The 19,407-nt window shown below is 44.9% G+C and overlaps 1 protein-coding gene across 1 annotated transcript in view; it reads right to left on the reverse strand.

Moving 5' to 3' along the window:
* ZCCHC7 (zinc finger CCHC-type containing 7) overlaps positions 1 to 19,407 on the reverse strand; it is an 85,802-nt gene that overhangs the window by 23,884 nt on the left and 42,511 nt on the right. The window contains exons 5-7 of the mRNA XM_027709096.1: positions 6,003 to 6,046; positions 4,696 to 4,827; positions 3,182 to 3,352 (exon numbers count right to left, since the gene is read on the reverse strand). Coding sequence (XP_027564897.1) covers positions 3,182 to 3,352; positions 4,696 to 4,827; positions 6,003 to 6,046 — 347 coding nt within the window. The remainder of the gene's footprint in view (positions 1 to 3,181; positions 3,353 to 4,695; positions 4,828 to 6,002; positions 6,047 to 19,407) is intronic.

The following is a 19,407-nucleotide window of genomic DNA, read 5'->3' on the forward strand; positions in this document are numbered from 1 at the left end:
CTGAATGTTTTCTAACCGAAAAGCACCTTGAGCTGCATCGTGTTCGCTTCTGGATAAAAATGTGGCTGTGGAGAGTCACTGACAGACAGACTGTGTACAGGAGCCTGTTCTGCATCCTCTGTGTCACAGTGAAAGGGAGTGAACTTGCTGGGAAAGACAAATTACAACTTCCTTTGAGCATCCAAAGCATTTGACAACATATGTCCAATAACAAGTAGATGAGAATTCCCATTTTACAAGAAGTCATATGGGAAAGACAAGGGGTGATGGCTACAATGTACTCCTGGGGAGATTCCAGGTGGACACAGGAAAAGACTTTTCACAACGAGAACATTCATCTCCCTAGGGAGGTGGATTCCCCAGCACTGGACACTCATAGGATTTGCCTGGAGAGCAATTTGGGCTGTCTTGGTCCCTTCCAACCTGGTGTAGTAGGATTCTGTGATTTCTATTCCATGAACTGCTCCCATTTCCTCTGGAGGCAGAGCAGATCTGCATCCCTCAGTAAGGAGGCTCACAGGTCTACTAACAACTGCACAGAGAGTCACCTCCTCCTGTCTTTTCCCAACCTGGCTCCTTCTGACTGTCAGGTGTGCTGGAAGAAACAATAAACAACTGATTCTGGACCACTGTCTCCCATCACAGATGATTCTGAAGCTCTTCAAACACCCTTCCCTCTGTAACCTCCCTCCCAGGCTGAGTTGTGGCTGTGCTGTGGGATGCAGAAGAGAGGGACCAAAGTTGTGCCGAGGTGTCCTTTGCTTTTCTGATGATTCCTAACATTTCACTCGCTCTTTTTTATCACAGCTCGTGAAGGCTAACCTGATTTTTTGTGGGATCATATCTCACAACTATAATCTGAGTCCTGAATAGTAATGCTCAGAACCTATCATTTCATATGGCAAGATGTGATTATTTTCCCTGGTGTTTTACTTTACATTTACTGCCGCTCAAGTTCATCTCCCATCTTACTCCCTGTGTTCTCCCTCCAATTCTTATAGTCCTTGGGTAGTTCCTCACAGCTGGCTCACAGCACTGACTCTCTAAGTAATTCAGTCTTCTCAGCAAATCTTGTCACCCATTGTTCACCCTTTCCCATGTCACAGAAGCATATCCCACCTTTATCCTCTTACTCCATGCCTGTTTAGTTTCCTTACAAGCTTTTGGTCAGGAACTTCGTCAAACATCTTTTGGAATTTGTAGACTATGTCAGCTGGATCATGTTGACACACGTGCTTGCCAACCTGCTCCTTTGAAGAACTTCAGAGATCCCCAAGGAGTGGGATTTCCTTTACAAAAGCAGCCTGGAATCCCCCCCTGTACATCATATTTATACACCCACCGCAATGTGCTGCCTCTGCAGTTCCTGCCCGCTGGCTCAGGGCCTGTGGCTGGTGGGCCTGGACCCACAGCTCTCCCTGGGACCCCAGCTACACACTGTCCTTGCATTTGCCACTCAGTCACCACTCAGGCACCAAGCACGAGGTGTCCCACTGCCATCACCAGCTGAGTCATCTCACCCTCACATTCCTCCGCAGCTTCTGTGCAACCATCACCCTGTTTTGGTAACAGGCTCACACTCACAGGTTCATGGTAATCCTCGCTTTCTCTTCAATTCCAGACAGCTTCCCTAGTGATCCTCTCCACAAAGAGAGGTTTCAGTGTGGGAAAGTAGTTTCTTCTACTATGAACATCCCAGATGCAAAAAAACCCAACCTTTAAGCCAACAGCAGCAGCCTTGTCCTGCCCAAGCGTTCCCTTTGTGTCTCCATCACCTGTTGGCCTCCCAGGAAAGATTCACTGTTGGTTTTGATTGCTTTGCCTTTGTTCTGCCATGCTGCCTTTCTCTCTGAGGACAGGGCAGGAGAGATATTGCTCTGACACTCCAGAATTCATGGCACAGGCAGCCTCACGCAGGAGCACAAGAGAACTGCCCAGAGTTTCAAAGACAAACCTTTCTGATCTAAGGTGGACCTAACGAGCAGAAAAAACACATGCTGTGATGTTCCTGACAACTCCCACAACTCAGGTGGGATTTAAAATTCTGGATGATAAAGGACTCGTGATTCCCTACAGAAAAGAACATCAGTTCATGAGAACTCATGTCATAAAAAGCATAAAAGAGAAAAGGTGGCAAAGAAAAGATGCTTGAGATTACAGTTTTGTCTCTCTGCCTACCAGACCAGGGGTGCAGAAATGTGCCATTCACCTTCTTTAAAGGTATTGTGTGCACATTAGCTATAAGTAAAAGTACAGCTAGAAGAGACAGATCAAATTTGAATTTCCAATATTATTCAAACATTCAAATATCATAACAAAAACCTCCAAATGTGTGGGGTGTCCTCCGCACATCCCACGTACTACCACTGTCTGTGCTGAGCCCGTAACACACTCTTTGATCAAACAGAAGAAATAAAGGCAGGGAGGACACATTTAGAAGGAGATTCAAGTATTTCTGAATTTCAAAAAGCCCAGCACCACACAGGTGTATTTGAAAGACAAACATATAGGCCATATCTTTAGATACTCAATGAAGTGTGAATGTATGGTGATGTTATCACAGTTTGCCTTTTATCCTCACCTTTTGTGTTTAATTTGAGGAAAAAAAATAGCATAAAATGTTGATTTCTACATATAGGACTGAATTTTTGTGACATACAAAACCATAATAATATCATACAAGGTGAAAGAAAGAGAAAAACATGTTTAATCTCCCTGTGATTTACTTAAGTGGATCATATAAAAACCAAAGCCTTCAAACCGCTCCTCTCTAATAATATTATAATTGATTAATAACTGATCATAGGGGAAAAACATGTATCTGGAGCTCCTGGAGCAACAGAGTTACTCTTTCCCTCTTGCTGGCATGCTTGCAGCATGCTGTGTCTCCTGATTTCAACCTCCCTAGATCTTCCACTCCACAGAAACGAGGATCTTTTTCTCCACCCCAACTAAACTGAACTAAAGACCACTGAAGTGGTGTTTCCACCACTCTGGTTTGGTTCTTTTCAACCATTCTCCACGAAAACTGGGATGGTGTTAGGTGAAGACTAACCACAACACTTTCACACACTTGCATAAGCACACAGCACGTAAAATCAAAGAGGCACAAAGAGACTGTGAATTCGGTGTGTGACAAACAGAGCCAGTGGTGGCTGAGCTCTGCCAGGGCCATACTCACGTCAGCGTAGTGGCCCTTCATGTCACAGCGGTTGCAGTGCTTGTTCCAGTAGGCTCTCTCCAGGCACTCCCTGAAATAGTGCCCGGGCAAGCAGCAGTTCAGGCAGAAACGTGCTGGGCAGCTGTGCTGCAGATGGTCTTTTCCTGCACACAGGCAACAAGGGGGAACTTTCTGCAGATAAACAAAAAGAGAATCATGTGACAACGTTTGAAAAGATTGAAGAAAAAAAGAATCAAAAGGGGAAATTAAGAAGGAACCACCTCAAGTAAGTGCATACAGCTTCCTAGGACTCGATGAAACGATGTGTTTCATCAGGGAATCCAAGTGGAGGCAGAATATGCACGGAGTAAAACTCAAGGCTGTGATTCCACAGACTCCCTGGACCTTCTCGATTTGGACCTTGTCTCTGGAGCACTTGTTGAATGACCAGTGCCAGTGGTCTGTGCTCAGTGAACACAGTGACAATGATTGTGGTGTCTGGGGACATGGGTTAGGGGTGGGCTTGGCAGTGCTGTAACGCCGTGATCTTAGAGGGTTTTGCATCACAGGGTTTTTTTCTTCACTTACTACATTGTCTTTACCTCGATCCATGAGATTTTCTTGCTGTTGTTGAGTGTCTGGGTGGGTGCTTGGGGCCAGCTGGGCTCAGCCCAGCCCAGCCTCGTGACTTACACCATCCAGCACTTGGAATGACAAATATAAGGTGCAGAAAACTATTCTGAGGCCAAGTCCGTATCTCCATAAATCCAGTTCTCCCAGTGAGTGAGTGAATTTCCCACCAAGGGTGGGTGGGACGCAGTCACTCCGTGTCCCCTCATGGATAACAGCCCGGGGCACTGAGGGTCCTACAGATTCTGTTGTGGGGCCTGGTAAATTCAGGCTCTCACGTGACTGCCCCCACTTCTTCACGGTGCAGAGACTGACTTTTAAACTGCTGACCCCGGGACAAACCTTCTGAATATTTGGCATCTATTTGAGCTGCTTAAAGTCAGCCCCAATTTCGTCTTGTCTATGATTTTAACATTATTCATGGTTCATTATACAGATATCTGCCTCCATTTATTTACTAAGGCTGTTTTTTGGATTCCTTAGGTTCTCCTTGTTGAAAATACAATTGAAAAATATTTCACTTTTTCAAACTGTTTTTACAATATGAAAATAGGATGTTTCTGTATTGCACTTCACTTCTTTTTTTGCTCAGTCTATAGCAGCAGGGTCTAGTGGAAGGTGTCCCTGCCCACAGCAGGAGGGTGGAACGAGATAAGCTTTAAGGTCTCTTCCAACCCAAACCATTCTCTGTGATTCTCTGTGATACGATTCTGCACATTTTTTTCTTTAAAAAAACCACTAAAATCAATGACCTCCCCAAACAGACGAACAATTTTATACAGTAAATTGACCTTGTGCAAGGTATTCTGCAACTGAGAGCAACCCTTCAAAGAAAGGATAAACCACTGAAGAAAAGCTTCTAATGGCAAGTACAAGGGAGTATTAGGAAAACCTGCTGCACCTACGAGTGATTTAAGTGTTTCACTTACCTTGGCCAAATGTCCTGGCCTGTTGCAGTTCCTGCTGGTGACATTTTTGTCAGCTGTGTAGTACCTGGTGCTGGTGTGCCTCACCCTGGCGTAGTTGGAGATCTGTGCCTGGTAAGAAATGGGGAGAGAAACGCATTTACCACTTGAGATTTTGTGCTCTGGTGTTTGTTAGAACTGGGAATTGTAAATTGCTGGCAGTGATCAGTCAGATATCTAATGCTGCACAAGTACAGTTTGCACATACAGGTTTGGAATGGATAATTCCACTACAGAGAAACCTGCATTGTTTGGAAGAAGTTCTTGTTCAAACTTCCACTTCAGGACATTCTTTTCTGCTGTTCAAAACTGCAGTTATGAAGTTTTGCTTTCCCTCAGTTAGGCAAGGCACTTTTACTCACTGTGTGTGCTATGTCATGACAAACTGGAATTTTCCCCAGAGTAAGAATATAACTAACATTAATTGCAAATGCAAGTTACACGTTCCCTTGCACACATTAAGGAAAACTACTTGGACAAAATACAATGCTAAACAAGTCTGGACCAAATCTGTAATTTGCAATTGTAAAGAAAGATTTATAAAGGAAAAAAAGGAGGAAAAAAAAGAGAAGCTGGAAACAACTGTCTTTCTCTCAGTGATCTCACACATACTTTCTGTGCAGACAGACAGAATTGAAAATCCTATCCACAACCTTCATTGCCTAGTAAACATCACAAGTTTTAAAAAAATAAATGAAATTTTGGATGAGCGAATGGGAAAGGTTATAAAAATACCATTTCTCTTCAGGGAAAGACTTTGTTAATGTTACTTGATTGCATCAGCTTTACTGGACCTTGGAAAGAAAAAGGGAAGGAGTTGGACCTGGCAGCTGAAGCTCACTCCTCCTGGATGCTCCAGCACCTTGCATGGGAACTCCAGGCTGCAGCCTCCCCACACCCACCCCTGCCCTGAGCCTGACCCTGGGAAAGCACCACACACCACTGGCTCCCAGTGCCCCTGACAATGGGACCAGGCTGCCACCAAACATCTCTGGGCCTCTGAAGGGACCAGAAAGGAAGAGATTATGTCCTCCCTGCAGAATCCACGGAGCCATTCCAGCTCCCGGCACCCCTGTCCCTCCCTGCCTCTGTGCTGGCCACAACCTGAGAACTCCTTCCTGCCACGGGAGGACACTGCTTATGGTCTCACACAAACACCACAGAAGGGTTTTTCAACCACGTTTATCTTGCTTTGTTTGCTAATGAGCATCAATATAAAGAATTGCAGAAGAATTTGTCTGTGTTACCTCTAAGTCTTTATGAGAGACGGACCAGTTCACACCACCTTCTCCTGAAAAACAGAAATAAAATTAATTATATTTAATTTACATGACTATTTTTCTATAATATATTCAAATTCATGATTATTGCACTTACTGAAATTGCTAATAGATTTTGACCTGCTAAAGAGGATAAACTATTTCTGTTTTTGGTAAAGGAAAGCTTTCAACCCACTGGACATAAATCTGCTTCACCTGAAAATCAGCACGTGCCCAGCTACTGAGAGGACTTTATCTGACACCACCCTGCTGTCCTACCCCCTGGGGTACAAATTCAGGTGGGGATTTAACTCCTCCAGAGGCAGGGTTTGCAAAGGTTCTGATTCCAGCTGTTGGAGTTACCCCTGCCTGTGCTTGTGGGAATGCCTGGCTCAAGTCCAGAGGCTGCAACAGGGGGGAGCACGTGGGACAGCAAGTTAATGCACAGAATATACTTTTCCTCCTTGCAAATTCTCCAAGTCTGTGTCTCCAGGTCTGCACCCTGACTGCTGCATGCCAACACAACTGAGCATAACCTCAGCCACCCAGACTGTAAGCTGAGCAACTCTATTTCCAAACAGGGCTCAGTAATGTGCAATAAATCAGGAGGACACACTGAATTATCGACTGTCACGCCATAACCTTCTCACACGCAGCCTCTGGGCTGGCAGGAGTGAAAAGAAGCAAACCAAGAAGGAAATGAAAGGGCAATAAGCTAAAGGAACAGGGATGCAGCTACAGCTGTTTAAAAATCCTGCACGTTGACACCGCTGAGGGCTCTGGCTGAACACACAGCTGTGCTGCCACAGCAGCTCCCACCTCCGGGGTGGAACAACAGAGGGTCTGTGCCAGTGCAGGTCCTCACCTCACCTGTGCTTTTACAGCAAACATTACAACCCATGCGCAAATTGATCCTTCGTGTTTGAGGACTTTTTGATGCAAACTGCCCCATCCTGATCCCCCAATCCGAATCTGAGGCATTCACATGTGTTACTAACACAAATCACAACAACGTCGTGAGCTACAAACAGCAAAAAATTATCAAATTTTGTTTGTGCTATTCATTGCCATTAGAATGTGGATGACCACGAATTAAATTTATATAATCTATAATGTCATGTCTAACCATTTACTGAAAAAGTCAGTGATTTTGGCTGAAGTTTGTGACACTATCTGGATACCAGATAAGTCACTCAGGTCCTGTAGAGCACCACACCTGCTTACTGCTGCTCTTCATCTAACAATCAGGGCTCACACCACCTGCTCTCACCTGAATAAAACCCTGAAGTACTTTTATTTCTAACACTCACTAATGCCCACGCCCAGCTCTGAGGCATTGATAACACATTAACTGGCCTGCTCATAAAGTGATTTGAACAACGTGTGAACCTGTGGTACACAAAGGGACCGCCACTGCCAGACTCCAGCACCCACCAGATCTGTCACCCCAGCATCATTTGGGACGAGGAATCATCCTCAGCGTGGGAGGTGGAACCCTCCAGGGCCCTGGGGAATGCTGCCCTCGTCCCCACGGGGAGGACAGACGGGACAGGTTTGTGTCTGTGCCCTTTGGCAGGAGCAGGTCACGGATTTCCTGAGAGGAAATGAAGCCTTTTGGGGCCTGATCATGAAAAGTAAAGAACGGACATATTTGAGTCATAAAAAGTCTGACATATCCGAGCGCATTATTTATTGCTCAGAAGCCTGTTAAGGAAATCCATTCATAAAGAAGAAGGTATTTGTAATTCAAAGCTCTGCCCTGGCAGTCAGCACCGTGAGTGCTGTGCTGCACAGAAACACACACGCAGAATGGCTGACAGCTCACAGATCAAAATTACCAGTGAATTAACTCCTGTTAATCACCAGGCATGTCCTTCCTGAGGTCAAACCAACCAAGTTTCTCTTCTTCACTGTCAAAATCCCCTGCTTCTCAGGGGAAAACCGCAATACAATGATTCAAATACTCCTAACGCTAGAAACTGAAAGTGCTCAACTCAGAAAATACATAAAAAGCTTTAAAGCTGAATGAAATATTACATCAAAATCTTCCTTTACTAAATCTGTTTGGTGATCTAAAAGTTAATTCTAACTCACAACAGATTGCATTTGTTTTCATCCATAATAAATTCTTGAGACCGAAACACATAAGGAGAATTCTGGTTCTGCAATGAAATCTTGCTGTAGAGACACATAGAAAAAACTTCAATGACACTTCTTGCTGACCACAGTGTTTTGTCTGGCACTAGATCATGAAATAAATCACAAAACTCTGCTCAAGTTGACAGATACCTCCTCTTCCTCTGACTTTGTTTTCTTATTTGGATGAATTATTGTGTCCAACAGGCACTCCCAGTGCCCCTGGGCTGGCTCCTGGACACTCCACCTCCACTGGCCCTGCTGTTCCCTCGGCTCAGTCAAGCACCAGCACCCCTGCTGTGTTGGGGACCACCTTGTGCCACGCTCCCTCTGGCCTGTAGCACCCATCATCTTTGTTTTATTCCTCCACGCTCAGCCTCATCTGGTCTGTGCCTGGGATCGTGGAGCTCTTCCCGAGGATGCAGCAGTGGCTTGGCCCTGGGACTGCACCCAGGATTATCACAGGATGGGTGAGGGTGGCAGGACCATGGGAAGGGTCACCAGCCCCCCGACGTGCCTGAGGACGATGCTCTCCCACCCCACAGCCCCCAGTCTGGGGCAGAGAGGGCAGTTCTGGCCAGAGCACAGTCACCAAACAGCAGCACCAGCTGCTGAGAGCTCTGTCCTCACAGAGCCTGGCAGGATGGCTCCTGTCACCTGATGTCCTCCAAGGCCATGCCAGCACCACCTTAGAGCATTTCACCCTGTTTTTAAAGATGGACATGAGCACAGAGGGGAGATATCTGCCAGAAGGAATGGCTGTAAGTGCTTTATTTTTATTTTTACTTTACTTTTACTCTTCAGAAAAAAGCAGCTCAAAAACTATTTAGACTATCTCTGTCAAGACTTTCCCCTTTTTCTGTGGGAAAGTTGCACATACAAAACTTACTTGAAGGGTCCTGTGAATTAAATAAAACCCAGAACCTCTTTGACAGATCTATGCTTTTAATCTTCCTTGTCTTCCTTTTTTTTAAAAGCTATCTCCTTTTTAAGATTATATTAATTTCTATACTAAGTTTAATACTGATTAATTCCTATACTAAGATTTTCTTAATTTGTATACTTAAAAAATACAACATATAAACTTCTTCTATTTATACTTTAAAAAAATGGTTTTATCAAACTGCAGATCAGGGAAGGAGAGAAGAGGATGCAAAATATATACCATTTGTATGAAAATGGAAGCCCTGCACAAGGTTTTCCCTTTATCAAGTATCACACTTTGGCTGTCCTGTGCCCCTATACAATGGGATGAATGGTGAGCAACAGCTTTGCTTTTATTTAAAGAAAAATTTTGAAAGATCATTGAGATTCACATGTATCCCTCCACCAGCATGAAAATGTAAATTTCCGAGCAGCGCAGGGTGAAGCCAGATTTAGGATCACTGTTCAATGTGCATTCAAACCTCCCCTCTTTCATCCCAGACAGGGAGAGGAGGGGAGGAGGGAGAAGGAGGACCAGCAGTCAAAACCTGAAATTGCCTGGAGGAACAATCTGCTTCCACAGGAACAAAACACTGACTCGAAATAAACAATAAACTGTTAAAAAAGATTTCCTTATCTGCTGTGCAGCTCCACCAGGGACTCTGGTGGCCAAGCAGGCTGCCCTTGCCAGGCAGGGCATCTCTGGGCACAGGCTGTGACCCCCTCAAAATCACACTTGTATTTCACTCATCGAGGCTGGGAGAAAACACGTCCCTGCGCCAAGCTCTGCCTGCCCTGCAAGGGTTTGTGTCATCACCTTCTTCAACAGCAGAGAGAAGCTGCAGAGCACGGTCATCCAACTTGGAAAATAAAACACTAAATTTCCTAAAAGGAGAAGGCAATTGGTCGTGTCCCCCCTTCCTCCTAATTGGAAAATATACGCAGATGTATTTTATGTATTTTACTTTATGATCAGCCCAGTGAAATAGGACACTTTGAGCTGTGGCAGCACGATACGTGGCCTGAAGGGCAAATACATTTCAAAGCTGGGCTTTAAAAATTGGATTTTGACTGCTAATTAATATAGCACATTACAGAATAGAGAACCCTAATTACATTCTAGTGCAAGACCTCCGTGGCAAGGACTGTTTCAGACATATCTCTGAACATGTCAGGACACAGTTTCTGCTCCTACTGGAATAACATTTTAAAATTATAAGCGTTAAAACCCCTAAAAATTGTTGTAAGAATTTCACACCACGACATATTATATATATATGAAAATTCCTGCTTATATGTGAATTGAAGTGATTCAAGTCTTACTGTAACACAGCTACAGCAAGTTCCACATTTTCTGTGCCCCAGCAGGCATTCTTCCAAAAAACAAGGAATGATGGTGTGCAGGGGCAACAGCCAAACACTGTCCCAAAACAGGGATCGAGGTGGTCTCCCCACATCAGGTTTTGTGAAGCACAGGAATTTGGTTTTTTATGGGCCAGGATGCACTGTACATCTTGCCCTCCTAGGAACAGGTATTCCAAGAACCCACACACAAATCTGTGTGTGGATGTGTGTGTGAGTCTGTGTATATCACGTGTGTTCATGTGCACACATGTGTGTATGATGCACATCCCCAGCACGTTTTGGCCTGTCCCACAGCCCTGGCAGACCAGCCAGGATGCACGAGGAGCTGGCCCTCCTTGTGCTGCATGAAGTTCCCACTCCAGCACTCCAGGTCCATCTCAGCAGGGACCTCTCCCCCCAGGTACCCAGGTGGGAGGTGCTCAGGGGTCACAGCCCCCTCTGCACTCCCCAGCTGCCACAACACCCCCTCAGAGGGGAACAGCATCAACCCTGGCGTGTTTTTCTTGGACACTTCCAGGGATTTCTCAAGTTCGCTTTGATGAGAAAAAGGTGATTTACTTAAAAACAAGACACCTGCTGTTTAATGGAGCACCTGTCAATATCTCTTTATCACAGCTTTAAAAGAGATCCATAACTCCCGCAGGGAAATCATTCCATGGAATCGCTGACAGAAGTTCAATTTGAGAAATTTTCTCATGGCAAGAAAAGGCTCTTTTGCCTCTCCCCTTGGTACCTAAAATACATGTATGTGCCAGTCATACACCATTTTTGGGCAGTAGGGAAATCCCTGAAACACTTTTATTTTTAGCAACCTTTACCTGATGTTTTTGAAAAGCATCACAAAATCCAACAAACAACAAAACTCAACCAATTTGAAATTAACTAAAATGTAAGCAATTGACTGAGGCAAAGGTAGGGCTGGCCAAAAGCAAACCAGAGTTCAAAAGAAAAAGAAACCTACACACTTCTGAGCAGCCCTGCATAAGTGGTAAAAAAAATCCCTACGAGCCACTAAAGTAAGTTTAAGTGAAGTTCAGCAGTCGTGACACATGGGAGAAGAGTTAAAGTTCGTGGCCAGGGAGGAAAAGCCTGGTGGTTGGGGTGGGACGGTGCCCTAATCCCCCAGCAGTGTGTCTGGGGGCAGGGGCCCACGGCAGGGCCGGGGTGACACTCTCAGGGACACTCACAGGTCGTGGAGCTGAATTAGGAGCATCTGACCAGGCAGAGACCAGCGCTTTTGGTGTTAGATCAGACACCAACAAACCCAGAAATCCTCCCAGTGTCAGCACGTCCTGTCGCTCCCTATCAGGTGTCAGGTCCTGCATCCCTTTTCTGCACTTCTCCAAGGACACATCCCACACCTTCCTCCAAGTGTGTGCCCTCCTGCATCTCCCTCAGCTCTCCATTTATCCCAGCAGCTCCGGATGGGCAGAGTGCCTCACGCGCCAAGCGGGAATAAAAACGTGCAGCGAAAAAAGACAATTCCGTAAACGATACTTTTGAGGAATATGTGTCCCACTGAACTGCTGAAATCACAGACACATGCTAAACATGAACACGTAGTGTGCCCTTTCCATTATGTCAGGACGCATAATTTCCTGTCTGTTTTCTGTCTGTGCTGTAACACTGCTTCCTTCAGCCCCGGCCACTGCTGGCCATGTTAATTCACAAAACTCAGCAGCTCATGATTTTCAAAGCTTAGCGCAACATTTGCAGAACAAAGTAGGTTTTTCTCTCTTTTTGGTGGGTACAAGTATGGGGACCACAGGAACAGTTAAATTCATGGCATGGTTGGTCTACCACACAGTCGGGGGAATTCTTTAAATAGAGCCTGTCACTCTCTTTGCCCATCAATGGGATTTCCTTCTCAAACTGCTGATTCGTTCAGGTACACAACAGAGGAAATTTCAGTTAACCTTTGTTTCACCCCGGGGAAAAATCTGTCTGAAAAGTATAAAATGAATAGATTAAAAAAAAAAAAAAAAAGAAAAAAAGAAAGAAAGGCTGCAGGGTTATTCTTCCTAGTGTTCACAGCAGTCAAAGTTAAACAGAGAAAAGGAGCAAACATGAACATTTTATTCCCACCAGAGAATAAGGTATAATATATGATTTAGAAATTCCATTGTCTATACTTGATTTCTAATTTAGCAAAGGAAAGGCTGAACACAAATCTATTTTTCTCATTGGGTGCATCAAGAATTCACTTTTTGACTCTTTCCTATATGGCTGAAATAGGACTAATAGGTTACTTCGAACAGAAACCCTTTTTAGCTATTTGATTGAGTTGTCTGAAATACCTTTTAGATTTCAGCAATCCTTGGTGAAGAGAAAAATAATAAACACTAACTCAGAATTACACGTGAAAAAATGAAAACAGGGATAAAATAGAAAGTACGGTAATAAAATAAAGGGAAGTTTTGGGGTAGGTTACTGCCAAAAAAAAGCCTTAAACTGATCTAAGCAATTCATAAAAAACTCTGTTTTGAGATACAATTATAATTTCAAAACAGGAACAATAATTTTCATTTTCCAGTGTCATTCCCCTGACAACACATGACATTCACTGTGGTAACACAGGGGGTGTCACTGCCCCTGCCCAGCACGGACGGACAGACGGACACGGGGTGCAGGAGCGTGGCTGAGGCCTCTGCATGCAGGGCTGGGAGGTCTGCACGGGTTGAGTTCCAGTGGAAGTGATATTCTGAAATGCCTTGTGGGATCAATAGGTTGCCAGGAATTGATCAGCATCACCGAGACTATTTCTGTGTCCCGGTGATCATGATTTTGTCAGCGGCTGCACAGCCCTTGGCCGAGGCAGGTCACAGAGAGAGCTGGGGCCGTGGAGGCTGTACAGGCATGGAGAACCTTCACCTCTTAATCAGTCCTTGCAGAGGGGTGTCTACTGCAGTTATTGGTGGCAGCTGTTGGAGCCTGGCAGCCCAACCTGGGCACGGACCCCTTTGTACAGTCGGATAAAATGGAACTCAGTTAATGGCCCAGATCTGAGCCTGAGGAACACCCTTTGCTTCATCCTCACCTACCACGTATAGAAAATCTGCAGTTGTGTCTTGGGAGTTTGTTTTGGCAACATATCGCATCTTCTACCACCGATACAAAATGAATGAAATGTAAATATAAACATAAAAGAGAGAAAAAAGTCTTGCTCTACCAAAGCTTGTGTATCTGATCCGGCACAGCCCCTGTGCCTAAAAGAAGATGTGTGAGGGACGTGCCAACAACGTGATGAGTCTCCCTGCAACGGAATCCAAATTTAAAGCTTCTTGGAAATTCAATGCTTCACTTGAATCACAAACCTAAAACCGTTCACCATCAGCTGCATTCCGGAGAAACAGCACAGCTCTCTCGATGCTGCCATGACAATGAAACAGGGAAATAATCCCTGAGTTGGAATAATACTGATGTAGATGAATATCTAAAACTTGTCAAGCTTAATTGGGTCTCTTAACTTTTTCCCTGAAATTCCCAAAATCTTAAACCTAGGAAAAAAACATCACATTTCAATGCAGGCTAAGTGCCAGTCTCTGGGTATGGGCCAGATTTTTGGTTCAGCTGCCTTTCACGTTGATAACCTGCCCACTGGGCAAAGGCAAACTAAATCATCCCAGCTCTGGTGATTCCTTCACACCATCACAGTCAGACCAGGCTCCCATGAACAGCTCTTGGAACACGAGGACCTCTACTGGGTGCCTGGGAGGAGGCAGACCCAGAACAGCTCTTAAGGTGGCAGCTCTCAGCACTTCCATCTTTTCCTGAGAGGACTCACACAAGATCCAGACAAAAGGACTCCCAAAGAGTCAGAACTGGGATGTGGGAGACTGCGTTACTCTGAGAACAGGGCTGCAGTTTGTTCTGATGCCAACAAGGAGACATGGAGTGGGTGAAATTCTGTTGTATACAGCCCTAGTTCTCCATTTTGATCCTCTTGAGCATTATAGCAGAGATGGAATAGGAAACATAAGCAGGAGGTTCCTCAAAAATATTCATACCAAATGGAATATTTCTACAGTGCCAGTGACAGAAATGAACATCACCTCACGGGTTTGCTGTGAGTCAGAAAGTCTGTCCAAGGAAACCTTCCCCATCTGCCACATGTGAGGAACACAGACCACTCTCTGGGTGCCCCTCCATGTTAAATGTTCTTCAAACTTGAGCTTTCAAGGAAAAGGAAGGCACAAGGAGTGATGTGGTGACGTGGCACTCCTGGCAGTGAGTGGAAACAAGGCACTGATACATCTGAGGATGTGCAGCACCCAGTTACTCCGTGAGAAGAAAGCTCCAGCCTCAGCACTCAGTTCCAATTTTGGTCTTCCTGGGCTTTTATCACTTTACCACCACACAGGCAGATCCTTTAGTCCATCCCTGACACACCTCTACAGAAGAAAGAGGTGGAAAGATCTTCCCAACACCTTGTTCATGCTTGTGGGAGTGCACGGAGAGTCACTGCCGTGGGAGACTGTGGTGGGTCCTGGCACACACGACACTCTGCTCTCAACCCACCAGGAAGGTCTGCAGACCCCTGGAATGTAACAGCACCAAACAGCACTGATATCCTGTGCCTGAGGGTCACACGTCTGGAGAATGGTCACACTCTGAGGGGTGGAGATTGGAACGCAGCAAAGAGTGAGAAAGAGCACAGTGCCTTTTCCATTTCAGTCCTAATTTTGGGGTGCATTTCGTTTCACAAAGACATCCTTTTCTTGGGAATAGAAAACAACTTGGATGGATATCTTCTCAGTGTGAGTCTTCTGCTTGCAATAGAAAACACAGAGTTTTCCAGAAATATGTGATTCCATACTTAGAGGCAGAATTTTGAGGTGATGAAAAATGAAGGGGCCTTGCCAAAGAACTGCTAAATCTCACTGGCTAGAATAGCTTTGTTCTTGCAATAGGAATGACAGCAGAAAAGATATCACTCTCCTTCCTCCACTTTCCAATGAAAAGTGTGGAAAAGGAAGTGTGCTCTTTATTGATAATCAGCAAATAACAATTCTTAGTGAGAGAATGAATTTTTTGCTTGTTTAAAAATTTTTCAGTGCTGCAAAGAGAAAAAATAAATCTAAGACTCCTATTTCATCTCCATTTCCTATGCATGGGAAGAAAATAGTTTTTTACCATGAATAAAAAAAATAAAACAGATTTTAAAAATAGTGTATACTTGATCTTTTTCTCATCCTTTATTACTTTCTGTTTTGTGCATGTAGTGTAACCACAACTGACACTTCAACACCAGGGTCAAAAGCACCTCGTACAACGCTAAAGATGCATTTATTTACACTTTGAACACTTGTCTCTGTGGTTTTGGTTTCTTGTTTGTTTGGGCTTTTTTCTTTCTTTTTCTTTTTTTTTCTTTTTATTCTTAAACAGATACCACAGCAATTGGAAAATCCTTCTCACTTCTACCAAAAAACAACTCCTATCTTAATTACACTGCTGTAGTGAGCAGCAGCTTTCTTCCATATGTACTAAATTTAGTAGATACAGGTTCTCTAATGAGATGAGCTTTTCACACACCGAAGGATCTGGGTCACTGCACCCCTTGCCCAGTTGTGCCAGGGCAGCAGCCAGGAGGGGTGTGATCAGCACCACACCAGCCCAGGTGAGTGCTGCCCAGGTGTTCTCACATCCTGTGATATGCCTGAGACACAGAAGAGAGCACAGGGAGAACTCACAAGTCTATATTGGATTTTAAGCATTTGAATTCTGAGAGTTTAACAAGCCTTTACTGAAAATGAATCAGACAACAGCAGTACTGAATAGTTAAGGTTCATATAATTGATTTTAAAGTAGCATTTAAGACATTTAATATCACTTTTTCCTGCCATTCAATATAATGGGAAGGTGTGTTATATGCCAGCTTTTCCTACCTGAATTTAAATACTGCAACCCTCAACTTTTTGCTGTTCCAGTAGGAAACTGTTATGCACTTCATATTTATATTATCTAATTTATAATGTTTTGCTTGATTAAAGCATTTTTTGTTTCAATGTTGATTTTTAAACAGCAGTATTCTTTAAAATATGCAGTTATTTAATTCAGCTCAACTACTTCATGTGACTGAGCTGAAGAGAACGTGAAATATTTGTATTAATCCAAGAAAGATGATGCACATTTGAAGTTGTGATTTCAGTCATTCCTTTCTATTAAAGATTCAATAACCTGAACAGTTTAGTCTTCATACCTCAGGTGAAAGCCCCTAACGCTGCGGCAGAGTTACAATTCTACTGCACAAACTGTCTGAATATTTTCTATATTACGAGTCTGGGCAATAATTTCTGAAATCTTTGAGGTTTTCCTCCTTTGTCTGGACAACAGCAAGGGATGCCTGAATCCCTGATCGAAGGGCTGGTTGCAAAGTGGATCCTGCTTCTACCAAGCAACACTGGGAAAAAAACCCAACCAGTCCTATCGCTGGAAAAAATCACCAAGGTCTCATTCAAAATGTGCAATCAACCAAATTTCCTGAGCAGGGTGGTAGCTCATCACTCCTTTAAAAACTAACAATGCAGTCACTCTCTCTAACTCCCATCATCTTTCACTGGGCTGTGGGCAGGAAGGAGATGAGAAAAGCAGCAGAACATCAAGTTCGTTCTTGGAACCCGGTTCAGGGCACAGGAGCCACCACAGAGCTCAGGAGGGTCGGTCCTGTTCCTACAGTCTTGAAGAGGTGGGAGGGGGGAACTAAAGTTATGGGAGACACTCCTGAAGGAAGCTGGCAGCATTTTACACCCAACTTCAGAAAAGCCTGACAGGGCTGTGGAGGAGGAGGAGGAGGCAGAGGACACCCTGTGCCCACCCTCCCACCAACAGCAGGTCCCTGTGCGTGGACAGAGCAGGACCAGCACACGGGGGGACTGCTGCAGTGGCCCTGATGGTATCCCAGAGGTTCTCCAAAGACAAGTCCTGTCCTGCTTGTCCTGTCTCTGCAGTGGGACGATGTCCACGCCGGGCTGGTGCCACCGGTGTGGGTTCATCAGACACTGTGATACCAGAGACTGCTCAGTACTGGTGGTTGGGTACCAGATCCGGCCTGATCTTCACCTGAGCCTAAAGGAAACAAGGTCTGCAGGGAGCCCTGGAACGGTGGGGCCAGGCCAGCAGAGCCACGGCAGGGAGGAACAGAACTGCAGTGCTGGCACGGGGGTGAAACACGGTCCAACACACAGTCGTGCAGTGAGGACACCGCACACATGCACCCAGCTCTGACAGCTGGGAGCTGTTGCACGGTCTGGCCTTGATGCCAAGTGCACCTGGTTTAGGAAAACTAACCCAAATCTTTATCACCAATTGAAAAACAGAGTCGCAGGTTTCTTCCCAGACACCCACCCCCTAAAGTCAGGGTAAGGTCAGAGGCAGGAAACTCCGAAAATGTCACCACTTCTTAGTGGCAGTCAGGACCTCTGCTAAGAACAGCCTCAAACAATTTTATTTCAAGTTCTTGATGTATTAGCAATAAAGAAATGCTGGGGCGCTCAAGTTTGCCCCCCCTTTTGCTGAAAGTCAGTGATTCAGACAATTCAGTATGACTGGATTCAGACATGCATTTCACATGTACTGCACAACTCTGAAGATCACATATTCTTTTTCAAGAAAATGTGAAGACAGTGCATTTGAGATGTATTATTTCTCCATTTGCTTTCATTTACTCCTGTGCTCATATAAGATCAACAGCTCAATGATAGAGTAGGAGGGATGTGATCACATTATTATTATTTTTTTAACAGAGGTCCAGAGGGAAGTATAAGGGAAAGATAATCTGCAATTTGTTACCCAGCAAGACTCTTCAAATGGTTTTAAAAAATGAAAACAAAGTATGAAAGTGAAAAGCGAATGCAGCCAAATAAACACACTGTTTAATCAAACAGATTACATTACTCACCAGCAACACTGAAAATCTGGAAAACAAGTGGGCCAACTACTTAATTTGAGACAGGCATGCAGAGCTAGCCTCCCTATTTTGGAAATACAAAGATTGATACAGTCACTGGTTGCTTGAAAAGAACATATCTCAGGAGTTGTAAAAACACTCATTTCCTTTTTTGCATTGTCTCTGATGACACGCTCTTTGAGTCACACACACCTGCCTCCAGCCTTCATTATTTCTACGTTTCATTACAATGAAGATTATACTTTTGACTTCCAAGGCTGCTCGCCTTGACAAAACTCTGCAAAACCTTCCTCCCCCTTGCAATCTGACAGTGCCATAACAAAACCCACACACAATTCTTCCATAAATATGTTTTTTTACCCGTAACACCCCACCCTGCCACCACACACAAACGGAGCAGTGTGGAGAACCCAGGTGCCACTACTGCAGGTGCCACCAGTGTCACTGATATCATGGGAACACTCAGATTGTGACATCTCAGTGACCTGCAGCAGGGAACAAACAAACAAACACACGGAGAATATGGGCTGCTTAATCATAAACAATATTTGCACTGGTAAAAATGAACAGCAGTGCTGAAATGTACAAAACAGCCACTTTTTTAGTCAAATCTCCAGTTATTTAATGAAGCCCATATGAAACCCTCATTTAATTCCCCCTTGCTTTGAGTTGTACATTAACCTGCACGGGGACCCCCTGTGCCACCGACAGCCCACAAACGTCAGCACTGCGACACTTCCACGTGGCCCTGCAGGGACAGTGGGGCCGTGGGGACTGATGGGGACACAAAGCCAACAATGAGGCAAAGGCTGGGCCATGATTCCCTGTGCCTGCCCGTCCACCTCTGGCAGAGCAGCGAGCCCCAGCCAGCTCCTGCTGACAGCAGAGGTGCCCTGGGTGTGCGGGTGCTGCCGGTGGCACAGCTGGCTCTGCTCTGCACACTGAGGGCACAGCTGGATCTGCTCTGCACACTGTGCAGTGGCACAGCTGGATCTGTGCTGGGCAGCACAGCTGGATCTGCTCTGCACACTGAGGGCACAGCTGGATCTGTGCTGGGCAGCA

The sequence above is a fragment of the Neopelma chrysocephalum genome, unplaced genomic scaffold (genome assembly GCF_003984885.1).
Source record: "Neopelma chrysocephalum unplaced genomic scaffold, ASM398488v2 Primary Assembly neopelma1_96687, whole genome shotgun sequence".
In the NCBI taxonomy this organism is placed as follows: Eukaryota; Metazoa; Chordata; class Aves; order Passeriformes; family Pipridae; genus Neopelma; species Neopelma chrysocephalum.